The following is a 23,808-nucleotide window of genomic DNA, read 5'->3' as shown; positions in this document are numbered from 1 at the left end:
GGTTATGTTCTTGTTTTGGCTTCTAATTTAACTAGCTCTTATCAATATGAGCTGTGACTTTGAGAGTGGATCCTTACTAAGTCTTGAACAGACTGAATGTGTCAACCGAAATAAACCATTTTCTCGTAATGTAAAACGCTATACTTGCAGTCTCTGTTCAAGTTGTTGGTATATTTGGGTGTTCTCCGTAGGTGAGTAGAGGTGCTCATGGGCCAGGCCGGGTTCGGGCCGGGCCCATAAAAAATTTTGGCCCAAGTCCTAGGCCCGGGCCCGGCCTGGCCCGAAATATGGGCCTAAGATTTTGCCCAGGCCCGGCCCGGGAAAAAAATCATAAGCCCGGGCTCGGCCCGGCCCGGCTCATTTTTATTTTAAAAATTTTAAAAATATTTTAAAAATAAAAAAATAAAAAAAAAGTATTTTAAAAATATTTTAAAATTAAAAAAATTTAAAAAAGTATTTTAAAAATATTTTAAAATTAAAAAAAATTAAAAAAGTATGTAAAAAATATTTTAAAATTAAAAAAATTAATATATTTATTAAATCGGGCCGGGCTCGGGCCGAAAAAGTGGTGCCCGAGGCCCGGCCCGTTTTCTAAACGGGCCTCGTTTTTTTCCTAAACCCATATTTCGGGCCTATATTTTTACCCAAACCCTCCCATATTTCGGGCGGGCCGTCGGGCCGGGCCGGGCCGCCCGGCCCATGAGCACCTCTATAGGTGAGGGATCAAAGAAGTTTTACATATATTTATGTAAATTTTTTTTTACTATTTATTGTCATATTTCATGTTCTAATTAATATAGATCACGTAAAGTTTGACTTAATGTAAAAAAAAAAGGATAAAATACACCATTAGTTACTAAATTATGGTTAAGTTCTTGTTTTGGCCACTTAATTAAAAAAAGTTACAATTTTGTTATTGAAGTATTTGAAAGTTTTCATTTAAGTCATTAAACTATTTTAAAGTTTTTATTTAAAATAATTGGGTTAAGCTTTTTTATTCTTAAAAGTTCCACCAGTGAGCTTCAACAATGATTCGACCGATGGATCAATATCCTATTGATAAGTAGAACATACCTTATATTTAAGTCAATATGATGATTAGCATTCGAGATTGAATAAAAAAGCAAACATTAGTGCAGAGGGGATCCTCTTGAGGCTTCCCAAAATTTTGAGAAATTTTGATTTGTCATTTGAAATTTTTAGAAAATTCTAATTAGACCCTTAAATTTTTGGAAAGCTTTATTTCTCCTTAAAGCTTTTAAAAGTTCTAATTAGACCCTCTCAAATTTTTTAAAATTCTAATTATACCTTTTAATTCTTTTTGAAAATTTTAATTATGTTCTCTTAAAATTTTTAAAATTCTCATTAATCTCAGAAAAATAAATTAGATTCCTTTTTTTAATTCTCATAAAACTCCTAAAATTTTTGAAAATTTTAATAGGTCCCCAAAACTTTAACCCAAGATTCACTACACGCAGGTAATGCAAACAGACAAAGATATATAGCATCAATTTTAATAATTCAATAAATTAAATGAAAATTTTGAATGGTTTGATGACTAAATTGTAATTTTTTAATTAAATGATCAAAACAAAAACTTTCTATAGTTTAATGACTAATGATGCAGTTTACCAAAAAAACAGTTTAATATATCCAAAAGAATATAAAACTGATGACTAAGATATTTTAACATTGAACATCCCAAATATATAGTTTTATGATGGTATTCGGTAGAACATTGAAATGGCGCAAATGCAATGCAACTTACCTCACCTCACACTCCATTCCAATATTCCTCGCATCAAAGCAGCCAAACGTATATCGAAGAAAGGCAGGCTTTATTTTCAGTACGGTCTGGCCTGGCTTGGCTTTGGACGAGAATTTCAAGAAAAACAGTTGACAGAGGTGTGGGAAGAAGTTTTTGTAATTACAAATAAATATATACATAAGGCCCATAAATATTATAATAATAATACACAATCACTTGAATTAGGTGCAGGAATTTCTCCAATCCTACAAAGTTACGTGCATGGATTGGGTTCAGAGTTTTTGTAGGATACTCATTTACATTTTACACCAACAAGCCAGCACAAACACTTAAGATAAAAAGAAAGTCATGGACATAGGGATAGGGTCCTAACGCTAACAATATGATATCTTAACTAACAATCTTAATCTAGAAAGCAATTGAAGTGACCCCAGGCCTCAGTCGCAACACCTGACCTTCAGAGTTCAGCGAACCCCAACACACTATTATTATAATCCATGTCGAAAAACATGGGATCTTGACAAGGGTTGGGATGCATCTTCTCCGTCCAACTCAAGGTGGAATCAGGCAGTTGGAAATTGGAAAAGTTAGCTTCTGTCTTGCACTGTTTGGGAATAGTAGCAGCTGCTTGTTCCCTCAAAACGCATTCTTGATGTGAGAGGAGGGACTTGAAGAGCATCGATGCGGCTGCTGATGAGTTGCTGCTGGCGTTCTTGTCGGGTGTGCTACTAAAGGTGGTGGGAGTGGCTGTAAAGGAGGGTTGGAACCCATTAGCTGGATACACAACCGGGTTTATTAAGCTTTTCAGGTCATTTTCCAGAAAAGAGTTATGGGCAGCCTGCATTGAAATTTGGGTTTGAGATTCTAACAAAGGAGTTGGGGTTTCAAGCAGTGGACGGAGGCAATTTGTTGTTTTTGTTGTTGAAGATAATGAAGAAAGTTCCAAGATATAGCCTAGCCCTTGCGCAGCAGCTACCCCATTTTTCTTCTCACCTGTTTTGTGCATTATTCTGCAAATCACCCATTCTTCCTGCAAAAAATAACACCATTTCAATATTATACCATGAGTAGTATTTGACAATTCAGTGTTACATACTCATGCTTTTAGCCTTTTCCAAATCTTATTTGAACTGTGCATGAACAACAAACATGTAACTAGTAAGTGAAATGAAGGCAATCACATCAGAAATTACCCTACAGTTTCATCATATCATTGTTATTATTAGCATTCAGCTGAGCAGAATATGTCAACCCAGAAAACGACAAAAAGGAAAAAATGAAAAAGAGGGGAGGGGGTGTCTGGTGGGATTCCCACCGGTGCACATGTACCAACCTTGCACGTGTGGCGGCAGGAGAAGTCACCGTCTAAACGGTACTCATGCATGACCCACATGGTCTTCACTCCACGGGGTGCTCTGCCATTGTAGAAAACAAGGGTTTTTTTCATGCCAAGTAAAGCTCCAGTGGAGGCACTGTACACTTCCCTATCTTTTCCGGTGGCTTTCCAGTACCCAGCTCCGGTAGCTCTATTTGTTCTCACTCCCGTCGGGTATTTCCTGTCCCTCAGGCTGAAGAAGTACCACTCCCTTGCCCCCATTTTCGCCACATCTTATCCATTTACCATCATCAACAGTACACTAAATAGTTAGACCCACCATACACATGTAACATGTTAACAATGACACACTAATAAGTATTGAGTGTTAATTTATTATATACCTGGAAGCTCCCAAGGTTCACATCGGTTAAGGTCAACCTCAGCAATGTCCACTCCACAGAAGCTTCCATTGAATACCTTTGAAGCCAAATAAAATGTTATGAGTTCTTCATCAGTGGGGTGAAACCTAAACCCCGGCGGCAACCCTTGCTCGTTCACTTCTTCCCCGCCAAGTTCACTTAAAACTTCCTCCACTGCTAACATCTTGTTGAGAGTAAAGGCTAGTTGTTGTGACTGGAATGAATGGAGGAACATGCAAATATTTGAACAAGATAAAAAGGTATTTGGGGAGGGTTGAACCGAGGCCTTGAAAGGCTAGAGAAGAGCTACCAAAAAAGAAAACAGAGCGATTGGAATATGTAAATGTAATAGAGAGAATTGGGGGGGGGGGTAGTAAATGCAAAGTCGGTTGCAGAGGACAGAGATTTATGCGTGCGTATGTGAGCATATTGAAAAAGAGAGAGAAAAGAGAGATGAGTCAGTAAGGTACGTTCTATGATGGATGGATAACCACGGGAGGGAGGGATAGCTCACTCACAGGACACAACACTACAGTGAGATCATCATCATCACTCAATTCTTCTCTTCTTTTTTTCTAGACAAAATTTAACGTTAGTTTAGTTTGTACAATAATTAGATCGCCAAATCTGGAATACGGGTAGTTCTTTCCCTTTCCCTTTCTTTTCATTTTCTTTATATTTCTTTATATATATAATATAATACATACGTAATCTTGGTCCATTTAATGTTAGATATAACAACCTTATACAAATAACACGAGCTCTACTTGTTTGAGATTAACAAGACTAAACGTATGTAATAATTCAAATAAGTTGGAAATAGAAAATTAGTATAGTAGTTAAAATGGAGGTGATACCTGGGAATGGGAGCCGGGCCCTGTTACCCGCAAACCTAGCTACCTGATGATTGATGAAGGTGTTTTAATTGATTAATTAATGGGCGGGGGGTGCAGCTGAGCTCTAGAAAATGTCGGCGTTGCACGTGTAGCATGAGCAGGTAATTTAAAGGGTATCGTAGGCTGCTATTCTCTCTCTCTCTCTCTCTCTATTACTCTCTAGTAACTACGTATGCATAACATAAACATAGATCATGGTGAGTAGGCCAAGTAAAAGATAACACCACCCAGCAACAGGATATCCTTCCTGACTCCTGACTTTTGCACGTATATCGTAGTAATTAGGCCTTAATCAGCTTCTTTATATTCTATACATTACATCTATGCATATACATTCATAGGAATACAAGAAGTTTGGTTTACTTTAGGTTATGTATATCTAAGATACATAAACGATAAAACACCTCCTCTCCTTCACATGGTGGTGCTACCCAGCTATGTAGGTAGCTAGCTAGATCCCTAGTGAGTAGGTGTTAGTGCTACTTTTTCAACGTGTTTTCTTTTTCGTTTCTCTCTGGTCTAGCCAGCTAAGCTAGCTCTGATTATTGAGCACCTTTTTTGCTCCTCGTGGGGGGAAAAATAAGAGGAAACATGTAGGGTCGAATTTATACTAACCAATCAAAGGAGAGTGGCCCAGTCAACTCTGCTAGGCCTGGCCATCAATTTAAGACTTAAAACACTCCCATGTCCGTTAACAACTGTATTATGAAGAATAACCAAGAAAGAAGAATGAACACGTTTAATCTCTTCTGATATTATTTGCTTACCTTGAATAATACATTAATACAATTTATACTTGAATGACTAATTGCTATATATGATTAACTGCTGCTACTATTTGCTAACAATATTCAAACCTATATAATAAAATGGTAACAGACTAATAGAGTCTATACTCTAATATTCATCCGGCTTCACCCAGTTTCGCAAGAGGTAAGACTTGAAGTAAACTATGAAACCTAGCAAAAGTAGAGATGGATAGTGGTTTTGTGAGAATGTCAGTGACCTGATCACATGCGAGAACCTCACCGACAACGAGAGAACCATCAATGACCTTTTCGCGAACAAAAAATAGAATAAGCTCGACATGTTTAAATTCGGAGTGTAAGACCAGATTAGCAACGATCGCTACTACACTAGAGTTGCCACACCAAACAGTAGGTGGATCTACAGAATGAATTTGTAATTCCGTTATCAGAGAGACTAACCAAGTAACATCACTGGTAGCTGCTGCTAGACTCGGATACTCCGCCTCAGCCGTGGAGCAAGAAACAACTTGTAGTTTCTTAGAACACCAAGAGACAATCATCAAAATCCAGTCCCCAGATGGCATCAGCATAGCCAACTAAAGACAATCTGTCGGACGGACGAAAAATTAACCCATGATCAATAGTGCCATGTAAATATTGCAAGATTCTTTTCAAAGCCACCAAATGTACCGTAGTAGGTGCATGCATGAATTGACAGACACGATTTATCGCATAAGCTATTTCAGGCTGAGTCAAAACAACATATTGTAATGCACCGGTAAGGCTTCTATATTCAGTAGGATAATCGAGGCGATCTACCTCATCTTTAGATAAAGTAGAAAAACTAACCATCGATGTGTGAATACTCTTCGCGTTAGCCAAGGAACTCCTGTCAAGCAGATCCTGGATGTATTTGCGTTGGCACAAATAGAGACTCCCAGTGGACGATCGAGTGACTTCAATGCCTAAGAAGTAGTGAAGATCTCCCATGTCTGTAAGGGAAAACTCATTATGTAACTGTTGAATAAAGTCATTTATACCGTCGGTCATACTTCCAGTAACGATAATATCATCCACATAGACTAGAACATAAATAGTAACAATAATAGACTAACAAAATGGTATAAAATGGTATAAAATGATAACAATATTCCAGCCTATATAACAAAATGGTAACAGACTAACAAGTCTATACTCTAATAATGTCCATCCATCCCCTACATTACATCTACAAATCACATTTACATCTACATCTACATCTACATCTACATCTACATCTACATCTATGTACCAAAAGAAAACATCTACATCTACATTTACAGACATGTTTTTATTTTATTTTAAGATCGACCGGAGCCTGCTGTGGTGCATTTTGCTTCTTTCTCTGCTAAAGTAGCTCAGCTATCAATACCAATATATGGAATAATTTCTTTGCAACGGCCTCCACAAGTAGCCAAATGCATTACCTATAGATGAATACTACTGAAGTTCAAAAATTATTTCCGAAGAATATGCATGCATGGGTATTTATTAGAGGTGTGCATGAGTCATATTGGTTCAGTTTCGAGTCAGATTTAAGCATCATATTAACACATTTAGATTTGTCCAGACTCATTTTAAGTTTGTCTATGTTATTTTTAAATATATATATTTTTATATTTTTTAATTCAATATTTAATAATTTTAGATATTTTTTATTTATTAAAATTTTATGTATAGTCAATCTTAACATTTATTAATGTCTACATTATATTAGTATTATATATTACTATACATTTAATTTTTATGTGTTATAAATTATATAATATATAAAAATAACACGACATAAAACATTATAAATTTAAAAAATGAGTCAAACTGGGCTCAAGCCTTGAAGCCCGACTCATATTTTAAATGAGTCTAATTCTTTGTCCAAACCTTCCCAAATTTTGGGCAAGCTTTAGAGGTTAGATAAATAGCATGAGCTATAAACAATATAGTATATTGACAGTTATATTATTTTAGCTAAAGATCCTACAATCAAGTTCCTAACTAACCATTTCCTATTTTATGAAGAGTCTAAAACGAAATCATGCAATTGAATCTATGGAATCAAGCCTCAAATATTTCAATACCCCTTAAGTTGGTGCATGGAATCACAGATGGCTAAGTTACCTATAAACTTGGAGAAATTTTGACTTGACACTACCTTAGTAAGAACAACGGCGAATTGATCCTTTGACTTAATTTTTGGCAACTCTAGTATTGTTTTCATCCAATTTCTTTTTGATGAAGAATCTATCAACTTCCATATGCATGGTTGCATCGAATTATGAGAAATATCATAGGTAGCCTTGCTATCACAATGTAGTTGAATTGGTTGTATTGGAGGATATCCCAAATATAACTTTGAGCCATAAAACTTCAATAATCCAAGTGCCATGCCTCTAAATTCAGCCTCCGCACTCGACCATGCAACAACATATGTTTCTTGATTCTCTAAGTGACAAGATTGCCTGCTACAAGGGTAAAATAACCAGAAGTGGACCTTCTATCATCTATTACTCGGCATCAATATATGCTTTTACACTCGAACCATTTGCACTTTTCGTGAACAAACTTTCTTCCCCTAGAGCATATTCAAATACCTCAAAATCGCATAGCTATCTTCAAGTGTTGCTCTCCAAGATTATGGCTTACAATACTTAATGCATAAGCAAGGTCTAGGCTGCATGTGTGTGTGCTACATATATCAAACTTCCTACAAGTCTTTTGTATCTCCTTTTGTCGACTGAAACTTGGTTTTCAATAAAAGTATCAATTGGCTGATAAGTTGCCATATATACCAGTTTCTTGAAACGAGTATATTTTCTGAGATAAAAGATTCCCTTTAGTTTATCTAAAACCTTCAAAGGACCAAAGTCCTTCATTTCAATATCTTGAAACAATTAGTTTTGAAGTGCTTCCCTTTCATCGAGATCATTTCCTATTGCCACCATGTCATCAATGTATACAATAAGTGCAGTAATTTTACCTTGTCGTTTCTTTATGAATAGAGTGTGATCAGCGGTTGCTTTGATTATAACTGAAAGCCTTCATAGATTGCTCTCTTGGAGATTGCTTCCACCCATACAATGACTAGCTTAACAAAGAATAACAAAATAGACGAATACGTTTATAATTTTTTTTTAAAAAAATTAAAATAATATTGAACTTAATTTTTTTAGTTAAAAATTGTGAAGTGCCTTAAAATGATTTGTTAAGAGATTTTGTTTAACAACTGGGATAATGTGATTAACGGAGAAAATGGATATAATTTATGTACCACTTGGGACAAAGGAAACGTTTAAATACATACTTGAGAAAATGGACATAATTTTGATACCATTTTGTAATTTAAGATTATATTATATGAAACAATAAAAGGCAACAAGGATAACAAGGAGAAATAAAACTTTCTAAAGCCTAAAAGACTAGCCTTAGCTTTGGAATTGGAGATGGCAAAGGAGCGGTATGGGGAAGATGTTGCTAAATTCACCATCTCTTCACAGTTGGCACACTTTGCTTTACCATCCGTTCCACTCTATTGCGGATGTACAATCTTGAAATCCACTACCATCTCCATGGATGTTGGATGCATCCATCCCTTCTCCACCTTACTCTACTTCAATTTAATTTTTGCCCCTTATTTTTAATATTTTTAAAGTCAAGTAAATATTTAAATATATTCTTTAGAAATATATTTGAACATAAAATATATCAAGCTTTTATAATACATTTTTATATTACCCTTTTAATAGTTATATAAACAAGGATAAAAATGGTAATTATATATAATGGATTGGGGTAGGACATGATAAGCAATTATCATAACCACTCTATTTCTATTGTTTAAAAAACAAATTTATCCGCCCCGCTTCACATCCACTCTAAAAAAATTCATTTCGAATAAAACAATTCAATCCAAAAATCATGAAAAAAATTCAAATTTTATCATTCCTACTGAAATATATATTCTTTGGGGTAAAATACCAAAAAAAGCCCCCTTTTTTTTAAATTTACCGAAATGGACCCGATATTTTATTATTTACCGGAATGGGCCCTTTTCCCCGAAAACGCATCCCCGTCAACGCGATGTCAGGGGACGTGTCAGCAAAACGTGTCCCTAGGGGCGCGTTTTGCTTGCGTGGACACAAAGCGCGCTTACGAGGATGCGCATTGCTGCCACATAGGCAAAGTGCACCCCCGGGGATGCGTTTTGTTGCCACGTAGCGTGCCCCTAGGGACGCGTTTTTGCCGCTATTATGTTTTGGGTTTTTAGGGTTAAGGTTTAAGGTTTTTAGGGTTTTAGATAAAAAAAATTAAACAAATAAGGGATTAGGGTTTAGGGTTTCTTAATTAAATTAATTATAATTTTTTAAAAATTATATTAGGTTTCGTGTTTGTGGGTTTTTAAGATAAAATCAAAGTAGGATGCTTTATCAGAAGAATTTCTGAAATCGCGCCCACGTGGACGAGCTTTTGCTATAGTTGGTCCTGAAAAAATAATTTCGAGTTGACGTTTCTGAGAAAATAGTATAAAAAACGCTTCAAGCAGGATGCTTAATCAGAAGAATTTCTAAAATCGCGCCCACGTGGACGTGCTTTTGCTATAGTTGGTCCTAAAAAAATAATTTCAAGTTGACGTTTCTGAGCGAATAGTATAAAAAACGCTTCAAGCAGGATGCTTTATCAGAAGAATTTCTGAAATCGCGCCTACGTAGACGCGCTTTTGCTACAGTTGGTCCTGAAAAATAATTTCGAGTTCACGTTTCTGAGCGAATAGTATAAAAAACGCTTCAAGTATGATGCTTTATCAGAAGAATTTATGAAATCGCGCCCTCGTGGACGCCCTTTTGCTACAGTAGCATGTTTGGGGTGAGGCTATAAATGAGACAAAAAATATTCTCAGATTGCATAAGTTACAAAGCAAAAAAATTTAGAGAGGCTAAGAAGGTTAGAAATTAAATAGGAGTGAACGTATTAGTGTTGTTATTTACTATGATGGTGAGGTTTGCTACACCGAGAACGGTGTTGTTGTTTTTTCGGAGAATACGCTGCAACTGGTTTTTAACCAGAACATAGATTTGACAGAACTTCGTAAAAAAATTAGGCGTAAAATTTTCGGAACGACGCCAATGAAAGTTCTGTCTATTACATATCAATTTTGTTCTTCTGTTGATCCGATGACATATGACTCGTTCGACATAAAAGGTGCTCGTAGCTTGGAGGCAATGGTGCAGACTCATCTTACTAGTGGAGCACCTTATATTAAGTTATATATACAATTTACATCGTCAAATGATGTACTTGCGACCGGTGTTCGAGATGTATACATGACCCCTAGCCGACACTCGGTTAGCGGGTTACAAAACACGGAATAGCCTATGTTTGGTAGCGGTGTAGAATGCACATCCCCTACAAGACACTTTGTCGGTGGATGGGACATGTATGTCGGTGGCTCGATGTTTGATGTTGGAAACACGTACTGGGGAACGACATCAAGTTCTAGTGGTTGACAATCTACATCCAATTGAGTACGTTATGAAATGCCCAGAAGAAGGGATGATGTACTCCCTACGACGTCCACCTGTGAGGGGACCTCGTACGCTGCAGATGATGGTGGGTTAGAAGATGACTCTGATGTGGATCCACCTCAAGAGCCCGGGCCCGATGGTGCAGAAGTTGGCTTATTTTCTAAATCGGAGCCTATTCCAACAGAACCTGAAGATGCTGAAAGGAGTTCAGATGAAGAAGAAAATCCACGACTCAGAGCATACTCACCTCCAGCCCACATGCATAATGTCGATCTGTTTGCAGATGATGCGTTGGAGTTTCCAGATCTACCACACCGGTTGCGCTATCGTACAAGTTCGGGGCTAGATTTGGGTGAATTTGAAGTTGGTAATCAGTTTTCCAACAAGGATAGTTTTATTGGTGCATTGAAACAACATAGCATCAAAAACGGCGTTAACTACCACGTCATTAAATCCAAATCTGATAAGTTTGAGGCGAAGTGTGTCGTGCAAGACGACACATGTTCATGGAAAATCTACGCCTCGTTAAGGAAAATGACAAGTTTATGGGAGATAAAAAAGTACAAAGGTCCACATACATATGCTGCAGGTACAGTATTGATGGTTTCTGAATAATACTGTTATTATGTAATGTTGCATTATTTAATGTACTCCGTTTATAGGTGTTTCATAAGATCATCCCAAGATGGATTCAGCTATATTAGCTAGTTTGATACTGCTCACGGTGAAAGTAGATCCCAGAACTTCAGTACCGGTGTTAATTGTTAATATTCGTAGCTAAATAGGATACACGCCCTCTTACCGGAAGGCTTGGATAGCTAAGTAAAAGGCGTTGGAGAAGATGCATAGTGGGTGGGACGCCTCATATAATGAAATATGGCAGTGGTGTCAAGTGCTAGAGAGATACGTCCTAATTGCCATCACAGACCTTGAAACGGAACATGCGTACTACAACGACTGATTGCTACGTGGAATCCAAATGTTCAAACGCCTGTTTTGGACCTTTAAGCAATACCGAGACGCATTTCTATACTGTAAGCCATTGGTACAAATTGACGGTACCTTTATGTTTGGTAGGTATACTCATCGGCTATTACTTGCAATGACACAAGATGGCAGTGGGAGAATTCTTCCAATTGCGTTTGCAATAACACCGAGGGAGTCATCTGATGATTGGGATTTCTTTCTATCTAGGTTAAGGAGGCATATGTACCCTTAACCTGATATTTGTGTTATTTCAGATCGGGGTACAGGTATACTAGCTGCATTTGATCGACAGGGAAGCTTATACCAGCGCACACACCATCAATATTGCCTAAGGCACATTGCTTCCAACTACTACAGGCAATATCCATCTAAGAGCAAACGTCGACAAGTGACCAACATGGGTATTCAGTCTCTATCTGTGTTATTTCGTTTGTCAATTTGAATTAGTTGTAAATGAAGAAGTGGTATGTAATATTCGCTATGAACTTATATTGGCAGGGTATAAAATAAATAAAAATCGTTTTTACGAGATGTTGGTAATTTTACGTTCAATTAACAGAGAAGGGGTGGACTACCTTTGTAACATACGTTTCAAACAGTGGGCACAAGCATACGACGATGGCCAACGATATGGTCATATGACCCCAAACCTGACTGAATGCTTAAATTCTGTTCTAAAAGGAACGTGCTATCTACCGATAACATCGATTGTGCGAGAGACATATTTTTGTTTGGAGGTGCTATTTCCAAAGTGAGCAACGATTTATGTAGGCCAGATGCAGGGGGCCATGTATGGTGCAGTAAGGTAGTACAAGAAATTAATAAGGCCAAGACGCGAGCGAACACTATGCACACAGTGTGTCATGATCGAGACAACTTATGGTTTCGCGTGACAGAGTTTGACAGACCGTACCAAGGTGTTGTTGGGGGAAATATCATGTACACTTGCGAAACAGGACTTGTGATTGTGAGATGCTTGATGCACTTCGTTATCCATGCGCTCATGTTATTGCAGCTTGTCAGAATCTCCGTCTGGATCCGATGAGCTATGTGGACGAAGTGTAGAAATTAGAAAACATGTACAACGTCTAGAGACACGTTTTCTCACCGGTCCTAGATAAACGTAAGTGGCCGCCCGTATCTCTTACTCCTTTTAAGCTGTTACCGGATAGAGAATTGCGTCGCAAACCAAAGGGCCAACCTTGCTCGACTAGAATACGTAACAATATGGATATCCGAGAAACAGCCAATCAACAGAAGTTGTGCGGATGGTGTATGAATCCAGGCCATACAAGTCGATCATGCCCAAATCGCAATAGTTAAATGTCATTGTAAACAAATTATATTTTTTTGTACCAATCAAAACATTTTGTAACATCTAACATTTTGTTAGTAAAATTATTAATTGTTAATTGTATTAATTGTTAGTAAATTTATCAAATTATATCATATTAGGGTTAGGTTTAGGGTTAGAGTTTTTGTTAAGATTAGGATTATGGGGTTTTTATGTTAAGGGTTGGGGTTTTTAAGTTAAGGGTTTAGGGTTAAGGTTTGTCAAATAAATTATAAATTTAATTATAATTTATAAATTTATAAATTTTTAATAAATTAGTTTAGGGTTTTTAAGTTAAGGGTTAGGGTTTTTGTATTTGTCAATTAATATCAAAATTTAATTATAAATTATAAATTTATAAATTTCTATTTTATTACATCAAATAATATCAAAATATTCAAAATGTTTGTACAAATATATTAAAATACAAATCAATCTCCGTGCCCGCCGGATTCAGTGCCACATGGCGACCGTTGATGGTTACGCGCTGGATTCCTCCTTTGTCCAGCTTCCGGCGGGGATTCTGGTTCCTCCGGTAGGGCATCTGGTTGTCGGTGTGGGACGATGAGCCACATTGATAGAATAGTGAATGTGGAGGTCTTTGCATCACCAACAACGACGGTGTTTGAAACCCATACGGTGATGGAGATTGGTAATAAGAAGAGCTCCCCGACGGCCCCTCTTGCGATCCCTCGTGCGACGCTGTCCTATACATCGGCAGTCCACTCGGCATAACAGAAAATGGAGATGAACCGGGCCATTGACTCCAACCTGCCATGGGATTCAAAAAAGGAAACATATAAGGGTTAATATACATTAAGGGGCTAGGATACGCACCTGGCATCATCTGAAAAGGTTGTGCCGTAGGTATCGCTTGTTGAATTGTCGGGTCGTGACCGTGGTTTGCATCGCTGTCGGGCTCGATGAAGTTATGGGCGCTGATGATGGGCCAGGTGAATTTCTGGGCCTTGTTGATGGGTCTGCGTTGTCGTCCTTTCGTCTTGGATTTAAAGGCCCACGTCGTTCCCTTTGGACACGCAATTACCGCTGCCTTTCTTCTGCCGACAGTAAATATAACTTGCCATGGATCCTAAACCATGGCATGTATTCCGGTACGCACGCTAACTCCGAAACGATGATCGGTTCTATAGTAGGTATATACTCATACCAATCTTCCCCATTTCGATGTAGTGGGACCAGAATCTCGGCCAATCCGTATGCAGTTACCGTAGGTCAATTTTGTGTTGATCATCAAACACCTCAGGTGCCACAGGAATTGTTTGTCTATATCTAAATTACCGTAACACTCTGTCTGACTGGTGCATCTCCACAGTCGCATAGCTGATCAACGCGACTTTCGCGTGCCAAGCGTTTGGATTTTATAAGAACTCATCCGGAATTACTGCCCGAATTGTCGGATCCTCGTATGGTGTCCATTGAAACTATATGAACATGATAGAAATATTAGTTATATACGTAATACTAAATACTAAATACTAAATACCAATCGACTAGCTCATGATGGAAATATAAATTTTATTTAATACTTACATGTGCTTCCGACTATTGGTCTAATAGAAGCCGTATATCTTCAAGAGAGGTAGGTAATCGAGCATAACTTGCTGGATAGTTCCACTTAATTAAAGAAATTTTTAGCATACTATTATTTTTAAAAATCTACATAATAATTGTAAAAAATCTAATATAAAATTTACCTCCTTATTAATGGGAATGTATATGAGTGGTCCACTCGAGGACGTAGAAATGGAAAGCGAAACCGTGCCTATGACTGCAGTAGTGATAGGCAACCTCCGATTTTCGCTTTACTTGGTCGCGTCGCCCTGCACATTTGCCGATATAATGTTGTCAAGACGGTAGACCCCCAACTCAATTCACTAGTTACTTTAAAATTAACGAGTTTCAGCAGCCATCTTAGATGTACGAGGTTCCGTGACAAGTCCGGCATCAGACAACCTCTAATTATCTGAAGAATGTATGCCCGAGCATATCGAATTATTTCTACTTCAGTTGAATCATCATCCGGCTCCGGGAATGTGTCTCGTAGTCAACCCATCTCGATCCGACCTCCGTTAATTTTCTCCAGAATAGCGCCCAAAAGCTCGTAGCACACCGCTCCCCAATCGCCAGATTGAACAGACCCGGTGATTGGGTACCCGTCCACCGACAATCCCAATTGCAGATTTACATCTTCCAAAGTGATAGTGCACTCTCCACATGGAAGATGGAATGTGTGCATGTCGGGTCTCCACCTCTCGATCAACGCACTGATAAGTTTCAGGTCCAACTTGCATCCCCGGCCTACCGTCGTCACGTGCCAAAAACCTGCTTCCCGCAGGTAATTCTCTACCAACGGTGATGGAGGACCATGCATATTCCGGATATAGCATTCTAATATCCGATCTACAGACTTTTATAACAAATAATAAATTAATACTTATCTAAAAATGCATAAATAAAAAAATCTTAAATAATATTTAAAAAATAAATTTAACACTTACCATTTTCATTTGTTCGATGGATATGTGCTAGTTATCAAGACGAATCAATTCTCCGGCCATTGCTAAATTCATACAAATTTTTACGATTTAAAATTTTTTTTAAAATAATTAAAAATAGGGATTTAAGAGAAATTTAAGATGAAATTGAGAGCAAAATAAAATTAAATATGAATTTGAGAGAAATTTAGAAGGAAATTGAGAGCAACTTGAAAGCAAATTGAGAGAAAATTGAGAAAATAATTGAAAGGGGATTAGTTTGTGAAAAAAAATGAAAGGGTAAGGGGTTTTATAGGGTTTTTTTTACCGTTGGGGGGGCAACGGTAAAAAAAATGACCGTTGCACTGTTTACGCGCGGGGAAAACGCGTCCCCAGGGGCGCGCTTTGCCTACATGGCAGCAAAGCGCGTCCTCGTAAGCGCGCTTTGTGTCCATGCAAGCAAAGCGCGCCCCCAGGGACGCGTTTTGCTGACACGTCCCATGACATCGCTCTGACGGGGACGCGTTTTCGGGAAAAAGGGCCCATTCCTATAAATAATAAAATACCGAACCCATTTCGATAAATTTAAAAAAAAATGGGCCTTTAATGTTATTTTGCCCTATTCTTTGACTGCATGACCTATGCCATTATTATTATTATTCAAAAGAGTGAATGTGATTGCGTTCATATGAACCCAATAAAAGAAAAGGAGATAGCATTTTCATTTATATATATTTATATTACAATAATGTACGTAACACAGATGCAAATGTGCACTTGGTTTGGTGTAGTCAAACTAGAGCAGCCCCAATGCAACGCAGAGCAGAGCAGACTACACATGACACTGTGATTGGACTTTGGAGTGAGACCCTCTCATGCTCGCTTTTCCACTAATTTCTTTATATAATTAATTAAATTTAATTCCATGTCCTTCAATCCATGTGAATCTATCGTCTTATTTATATTAAATATAATAATTTATTTTACTCTTCAATATTATAAAAAGAATCATTTTAATTTTTAATTTTTTTCTATCTTTTTAATTTTTAAATTTAAATCTTTATCAAATCATCCTAAAATAAATTTTTTAATATTTTTAATTTTACTAATGCAAAATACATATAAATTAACATAAATTATCACATAGATAAAAGTCATCATTTAATTAAATTTTAAAGTCTAAAAATTCAAGAAATATATAAAAAATATTTTCAAAAGTTAAAACCATTAAAATTATTAAAAGATGTAATAATATTTTACAATAGTTTTTAAATGTTAAAAATTAATTAAAACTAGTATATCATCTACATAATAATCCATGTGTATACATACCACATTAATAAAATTAACAAATGTTAACTTTTTCATCTATTTAAAATGATTTGACAAAGGTTAAAAGAAGTTAAAAATAATTTTTTTTTTTAAATTGAAGAAAATCATTATGCCTAAGTAACGGTCATACATGCTGACCAATTTTCCAATCTATGCTGTACTATAAGGCAGGCATCCAAGATGAAAGTTGTCTTGTTAATAATAAAGTCAAGTTGGTCTTTTAATATAATTTTCAGGGAGTAGTAGTCGCTTCACTGGAGAATCTGGAATGTTAATTCACTTGTACTGTCATCTACTTCTCTATAAGGTTTGTTTCTTGACTAATCCTTAATCTCATTTCTCCTATCAATGTCTGGTTATTAAAAGATAAAAACAAGTTGGGAGAGAGTAATGTCCATACCATTCAACCACTTGATTCTATGACTCAAAACAAACTTCAAACCCAACTTTAAACATGATGCCTTTTCCTGAACTTGATAATTTGATGCAAGGATCTCAAGAAGGTGGAGCCCAGGCATCCACTGGATCACTTGGCCTCCTGTATCTCATGACCACCACTTCCAGAATGCCATCAGGACGGAACTTGGGAGAAAACAATCGCGGATCAACTGGTCCAGGCAGATTAAATGAAATGGTGAATGGCCCAGGAGAGCATAACTTCTCAACTGTCATCTGGCACACACTCGATAATCCCTGCAGCACTTCACTGCCTTGTGTTACTATACCCTGTATCAGAACCTTTCCATCACGTTGGATCTCACATTTTAACTTACCTGGTGGAACCAACATTACATACTCAGTCATCTACTCATCATTTATTTATATTTTCTGTTCAACAGGATAGCAAGGGTTCATACCACATGGCTATTCTGATTGCACCAGCCTAATATTGTCATTACTAGTTAAAGAAAAGAAACTCTAAACAAACTACACAGGTTCATTGCATTTTACATGCCATTAATAACATAGTAAGAGACAAGGGAACTTACTTTGATCGCTCCTGATGCCCGGCAATGCAACTCGGAAAAGGAAGGCACTTTGACTGACACCGATGTCTATAACACCAATGGATGGCCCGTTACTACATTCTTTTGCAGATCCAGTTAAATCAACAGATGGCTTCAACTTTGACTCTGCATAATCTTGAACACCCATGGCAGCAACTTCCCTTTATCCACGTCAGCCACAAGATTTTTACCTAAAAGTCCAGATTGGAATTGATGAACTGAAATGCAAAAAGTCTCTTTCATTTGTTTATTTTTCCTCACAATTAAAGACTAGTATTTCGAAAAATAATGAGGAGCTCCACAGTTGTGAAAGAGCTTTATTTTACTAATACCTACAGCTAATGAAGAATGGCAAGAAATGGTGTAATTTATTTGTTTAAGAGCTGCGAATTGCAATCTTAATCAACCTCAGGTTCTGCAAAAGTGCAAATAATTTCTTTCTAAAATGAGAAAAAAAAAGTTAATACAAAATCTTTATTGACCAACTAGCATCAGCATCCTCAATAAAAGGACTTGTCAATTATTAGACCCTTAAAACATTGACAAGAGATATGCTTCCGGAAACTTAGTACTTTAGTTTTAACATCTATAAACTGCTTTAAATCTAGTTAGATCAAGAAAATGCATGGCATAGAACACAAAAGAAGGGCCAAGTAGAAAAAGGAAGCCAACCTACCTCCTCTGATCAGAGTAATCCATATATCTTTAGATACCAGAGCTGGCTGCGTGTGTGCACACACACATACGTATTTGAAAGGAAAAAGAGAACAATATAGCTCATGGTGAATAAATAAAAAACAGGGAAAGTTTAACATAAGTACTCGACGCATGATATAAAAAGGAAAAGTTCAAATCATTTTTATGAGTTCCCATTGTGAACAAAATTCGACTTTTCCCCAGCTGTCAACAGATCCATTCGAAAGTCTTTTGGGGGAAAAAATCATCCATATTAAACTCAGCAAAGGTTTGCAAAACTCTAAAGTTGAATAATATGGCAAGCTTAATGAACGAACCACGGCAAAGATAATTCTATACAAGTAGATGGGGAAAGCCAAACGATTCGAAGCTAAAATTGTTAAGAGCATGAAAAACATATCATAAAAACCGCTTAGAAAGAAGGGCAATTGAGAAAATAGGGAAGGATTAGAGGCAGACGGGCTTAAACCCTATACCTATCCCAAACTAGAGGTGTAGATAAAGGAAACGCAGGAATCCTGGGGCGGGGTTAGTCATAAACTGATTAGAGATCAAAACAAGGTTAAGCTTTGAACATAAAGCGATAGCAGCAACAGAAAGCGAAAAGAGACGGCCCAAGAAAATGCAGAAAGTATATCAAACCAATTAATTATACAAGGAACCGAATCAAGCAAGTCAACAACGAACAAGAACAGCATAAAAGAAGAAGAAAAATTAAATGCAAGTAAAATAGAGAGATTTAGAAGCAAAAATGATACCTTTAGAAGCAAACTGCGGAGGAGGAAGGGACGGTGCGTCGGCTAGCTCGCAAACAAAGCGCTTCTAATGAAATCACTTCTCTCTCTGACCGTTTCGTTTCATACTTTTATTATCAGCTCAATGACAGATTTATCCTTGTAATTCCGATGAAATTAATCTTCTATTATTAAATAATTTAAAGGCTTAAAAGGTAAAGAAAAATAGTAAAAATGAAAAAAGAAATTCAATTAAGCACTAAAAAAAAGTACACCAATTTTTATTCACCTAAAAAAATATATAGTATCTCTTCCATTAACAGAAATCAGAATTGACCGTAATTTCTGATGTTGTAGCTAACTGAATAAATGCGCGCACATCATGTGTAAAATTGCTGACATGGAAAAAATTGAAGGTTAATCGATACATCATATCGAATCTGGACACGGTCTTCAAACTTGTGAAAAATTCTCAAAATTTTGAAATCCTTCGGAAACAATCTGGCAAAATATAACTTGCTTAATCCTTCGGAATAGTAGAAATATAAAATTTTCTAAATCATTAGAGTTTTGGTATTTGGCGAACACTAAGGGTCTGTTTGATAGGGGAAAATATTTATCGGAATTGGTTTTCTCCATTTTCCAGTGTTTGATTGGAGGAAAATATTTTCCTTTTGGAAAATCAATTCCGCAACACGGGAAAATCAACCCATATTTTCGGAAAATGTCTTACCCCTTAGAAATCGGTAAGACATTTTCCATAGCTCATCTATTCACCCTTGAAACCATTTCCACAGCTCCTCACCATCTTTGCCTCATCTTCTCTGCTATTGTTGCTAATTTTTAAGCTGTATCCACAACATTTGCGTTTTGTTTTACTGCCGACAGTCTTCCCTAACCCTATCTCCCCTCCTCCCTTTTTTTTTCCCAAATCCAAAATCAAGGCATCAAGCTACCTCCGTCTTCCACCGATCCACCTCCACCGGTCCACCTCCGGTCCTCCACCCAGTTCCAGAATCAAGCATTTAAGGTTTGTTTATTCTCGAATCGCCAACAAATTCGTATTTAAGGTAAACCGTTTGTTTACTCGTTGATGTTCATAATTTGTTTGCGTTGTATTTTGATTTTTTGGGTAATAATGTTGCTAATTTTAACTTTTGCTTTACTGCCCTACAGTCTTCCAAATCTCTAACCCTATCGTGCCCTCCTCCCTTTTTTTCCCAATTCCAAAATCAAGGTAATGTCTATGCCCTGAGAATGGTTTTTCGTTGTGTTTTTAAGTTGTTTTATTCGCGTTGTATTTTGCATAAGGTAATGTCTGTGATGTTTAATTCTATTCTCTGTTTGTCCTTTATATTGTATTTTTTCGTAATGCAAGTCTTGGTGTTTTGCTTAAGCTTGGTAAGTTGGAAATGAATTGAAAATGTGAGTCTTTTGACAATGCTTCAGCTTAGTAAGTGAGAAATTAATGGAAAATGTTGCATTTTAGTATAGTTTTTAAGTTATTCAATGTGATTTAGGAACTTCATTGCATTGGTCTCCTGGTTCTCTATGAGTAATATTATTGAGATTGTATTTTAAGATTGAGATATCTTTGAATGTTGTTGCTAAAGAATCTAAATGCACATACTATTAGAATACTTTGTTATCACAACAGGATTATTTGCTTTGTTAGTTGTAGCTGTCTAGGCTTAGATTATTTTCAAAAGTTTGAGAGTCCTATTCTTGCTGTTGTTATCAGCTAGACCTTTGAATTTATCTCCGAAACCCTAAACTGGCTTGGACCCAATATGATCGAACTTGTATTGACCTGGTATAAAAAAACCTCAGCCTCCCAAACCTTAAATGAAGACCTGGAGTAGAAATAATCCAAAAATTTTAAAACTCGAGTTGATCTAATCTAAAACAAATCTGATCCATTCAAAAATATGAGCAACATATTATTGATTTGATGACATATAGAGTATAAGCAACATGGTAAAGATCAAGCTGACAGTAGACCAGGATAATCCAAAAATATGAGGCATTAGCATATAGAAATCATGCTCATTCCTTGATGTTACTTAAAAAAACATATTATTTATCACTAAGCAAAACAATACATGTTGACTTGTCACATTGTCTGAAAACAAAGTTTCAAGCGAGCAAATCACTCAAAATCGTCTTGCGGCATATGTAAAGTTTATCTTGCCAAAAGAATTGTTGCGAGAGGAGACCAAAGTCCGAAACTCTTTTTCTTTTGTGCTTCCACAACCGATTTCTCCATTACCTCAACTTTCACTTCAAATCTTGAGCTCTGTCTCTTTCTGTTATTGATTGTCTGAGGAAAGAAAAAGTCAAGGTAACGAATACTTGAATTTTTGTTTTGTTTTTATTATGTAAACGGTGTATCTTGAGCTGCTGCGTTTGTTTAATTGGATGTTAAATTTGGAACTTTTAAAGAAGCTATGACTTCTTTTTTTTTGCTTCGATTTACTTGTAAAAGTTAAAATTTGATGTAGATTAGCTTTTAGGCCTTTGTAAAAGCTTACAATTCAATTTTTGAGACAGCTATGCATTAATGATTGTTTTAAAGGAAAGGATCAAACAAATTATACCAAATGATATAACCCCTAAATGATATAATCCAGTTTGAAATGTATGTAACATACTCTGTCAAAAGTTCTAAGAGCAAGATTGTGAGGTTCAATGAGCCTAAGTGGACAATACCTCTGTCAAAACTTCTAAGAGCAAGTTTGCAGCCTCTTTCTTCTACAGAAGGAGGAGCGCAGTTAAAATTGTGAATGAGAGGTTTATATTTGATCGATTTCTGTCTTTTTCTTCTATAATTTCCTGGGCTTATGATGCGGGGAACCTTATTGAACCCCATATTCTTTTAGGGAAATATAGTCATTTTTCTCATGTTGTACTAGTTGAATCTGTATTGTTCTTTTATATATGTCTTGCTATAATTCTACCGGGTTGTTATACATTATCTTAACTCACACGACTTGTACACGATGCAAATGTCTATATATACATGACAAACACATTGTAAACATGAAAATATGAGTTGCATTTACTAATATCTCTTGCATTTGGTGCCTAATGTGATGTCCATATATCCAAACATGAAAATGTTGGTTCCAATTTACATATCATGAAGATGGTAGTTATATAATTTTACATTCATGTGTTTTGGTGTGATTGCGATCAAGGATGGTTTTTTGAGGGAAAGACACGGTTGTATCTCATTATATACGCAATGGGGAAGAGCGATCTGTGCTCTCAAAGACATTGGTCCTAAGTAGTTTCAAATTCATTTATTGCAAATCTTAGATGGAACCATAAAAGACTTTGGCAGTACTAAATGCGGTTTTGATGTTTTGTTTTGGGTTTGGATAGAAAAAGAGAACAACAATATAACTAGTTTCTTGTTGTGCTATGGATTCTTGTTTTGCTTTTCTTTTCAATAATTTTATTATCTCGTCTTTATTTTTTGTGTTGGTAACATTTAAATTCTAGCTTTTAATTGCATATTACACTTGCATTAGTTACCCAATATATATTAATGTAGCAATTTTAAGTTTGACATATCATTTAGTACGAGTTAATACAATATACTAGTTTTTAAAAAAATGAAATTTTCTAATAATTACAGTATTTTTATTTTAATTTAAATCCCATGTTAAATATATGTATCACAAGAATCAGATTGGATAAAAGTAGAATCAAATTAATATAAATTTTAAATACAAATAAATGTTTTAATAATGAAGAAGTAAAATCAAATCGGTATAATTTACAAATAGATGAACATTTGGAATTTAATTAGATAAAACTTTTATTAATAAAAATTTATTTATAAATAAATCATTGCAATATGTGTAAAAATAATTTAAAATATAAAATTTATTAATATGTATATAAATTTATTAATATATGTAAAAACAACTTTTAGGAAAATATTTTGAAATCATCAACAATGAGAAAATATTTTACAGATTCAATCAAACACCGTAAAATATTTTCCAGTAAATCATTTTACAGAAAAGTAAAACATTTTCCAGAAATCATTTTAGGGAAAACATTTTACTACCAATCAAACAGACCCTAAGTGATTTTGCTTTGCTGGTTACAATTCAAAGTGCCTTTCATTTCAAAACATTATTTTTGAATTTCTGGGTTTTATTCTTTGGGTCATTGGGTTTTTGAATTTTTCATCTGAATTTTGGTTTTATTCCTCTATTTAGGGTTGGCGAAATGAATTCCTATTCTTCATCATTTCAAACCAGTTGTAATGATGTCTATTGTTGAATTTCTTAGGAGTATGAGGGAGAAGATGATTTTTGCTGTTGTGGTCAGATCTGTCCCTTATGGATGACATGGAAAAGGTCTAATAGTGGGGCATGATGAGGAATTAAGCAATAAAAAATGGAGAAGTAATTGAAGATGGTGATGAAGAATTTAGAATATTTGAAGAGGAAGAAGATTGTGCATCATACGAGAATGATAATTTCCTAGAGCAAAAGTGTCTAGT

General features: G+C 36.0%; 2 protein-coding genes and 1 long non-coding RNA gene across 4 annotated transcripts; all 3 read right to left on the bottom strand.

The window, feature by feature from the left end:
* Window positions 1–1,940: 1,940 nt before the first annotated feature.
* LOC105783296 (protein CUP-SHAPED COTYLEDON 3) lies at window positions 1,941–3,877 on the bottom strand. The gene is made up of 3 exons (XM_012608690.2): window positions 3,488–3,877; window positions 3,102–3,376; window positions 1,941–2,798 (listed from the first exon to the last, which is right to left on the bottom strand). Exons 1-3 carry the CDS (start codon window positions 3,738–3,740, stop codon window positions 2,226–2,228), a joined length of 1,101 nt encoding a protein of 366 aa, XP_012464144.2. The 5' UTR covers window positions 3,741–3,877; the 3' UTR covers window positions 1,941–2,225.
* A 10,070-nt stretch (window positions 3,878–13,947) lies between these two features.
* LOC128041695 (uncharacterized) lies at window positions 13,948–16,555 on the bottom strand. The gene is made up of 3 exons (XR_008196629.1): window positions 15,545–16,555; window positions 14,577–15,453; window positions 13,948–14,467 (listed from the first exon to the last, which is right to left on the bottom strand). It is a non-coding gene; the product is annotated as an uncharacterized LOC128041695 (long non-coding RNA).
* A 473-nt stretch (window positions 16,556–17,028) lies between these two features.
* On the bottom strand, window positions 17,029–19,467 carry LOC105783274 (increased DNA methylation 3). 2 transcript variants are annotated; one of them, XM_012608636.2, is made up of 3 exons: window positions 19,314–19,467; window positions 17,842–18,050; window positions 17,029–17,625 (listed from the first exon to the last, which is right to left on the bottom strand). In XM_012608636.2, the coding sequence occupies exons 2-3, from the start codon at window positions 18,005–18,007 to the stop codon at window positions 17,348–17,350; spliced, it is 444 nt and encodes a 147-aa protein (XP_012464090.1). In that variant the 5' UTR covers window positions 18,008–18,050; window positions 19,314–19,467; the 3' UTR covers window positions 17,029–17,347. The 2 variants fall into 2 exon arrangements, with proteins under 2 accessions (XP_012464090.1, XP_012464098.1); XM_012608644.2 differs by having other exon boundaries at window positions 17,842–18,077; window positions 19,314–19,453.
* Window positions 19,468–23,808: the final 4,341 nt, after the last annotated feature.

This window comes from Gossypium raimondii, chromosome 1, assembly GCF_025698545.1.
Source record: "Gossypium raimondii isolate GPD5lz chromosome 1, ASM2569854v1, whole genome shotgun sequence".
In the NCBI taxonomy this organism is placed as follows: domain Eukaryota; kingdom Viridiplantae; phylum Streptophyta; class Magnoliopsida; order Malvales; family Malvaceae; genus Gossypium; species Gossypium raimondii.
Note: the sequence above shows the minus strand (reverse complement) of the source record. Positions and strands in the feature narration are given on the sequence as shown.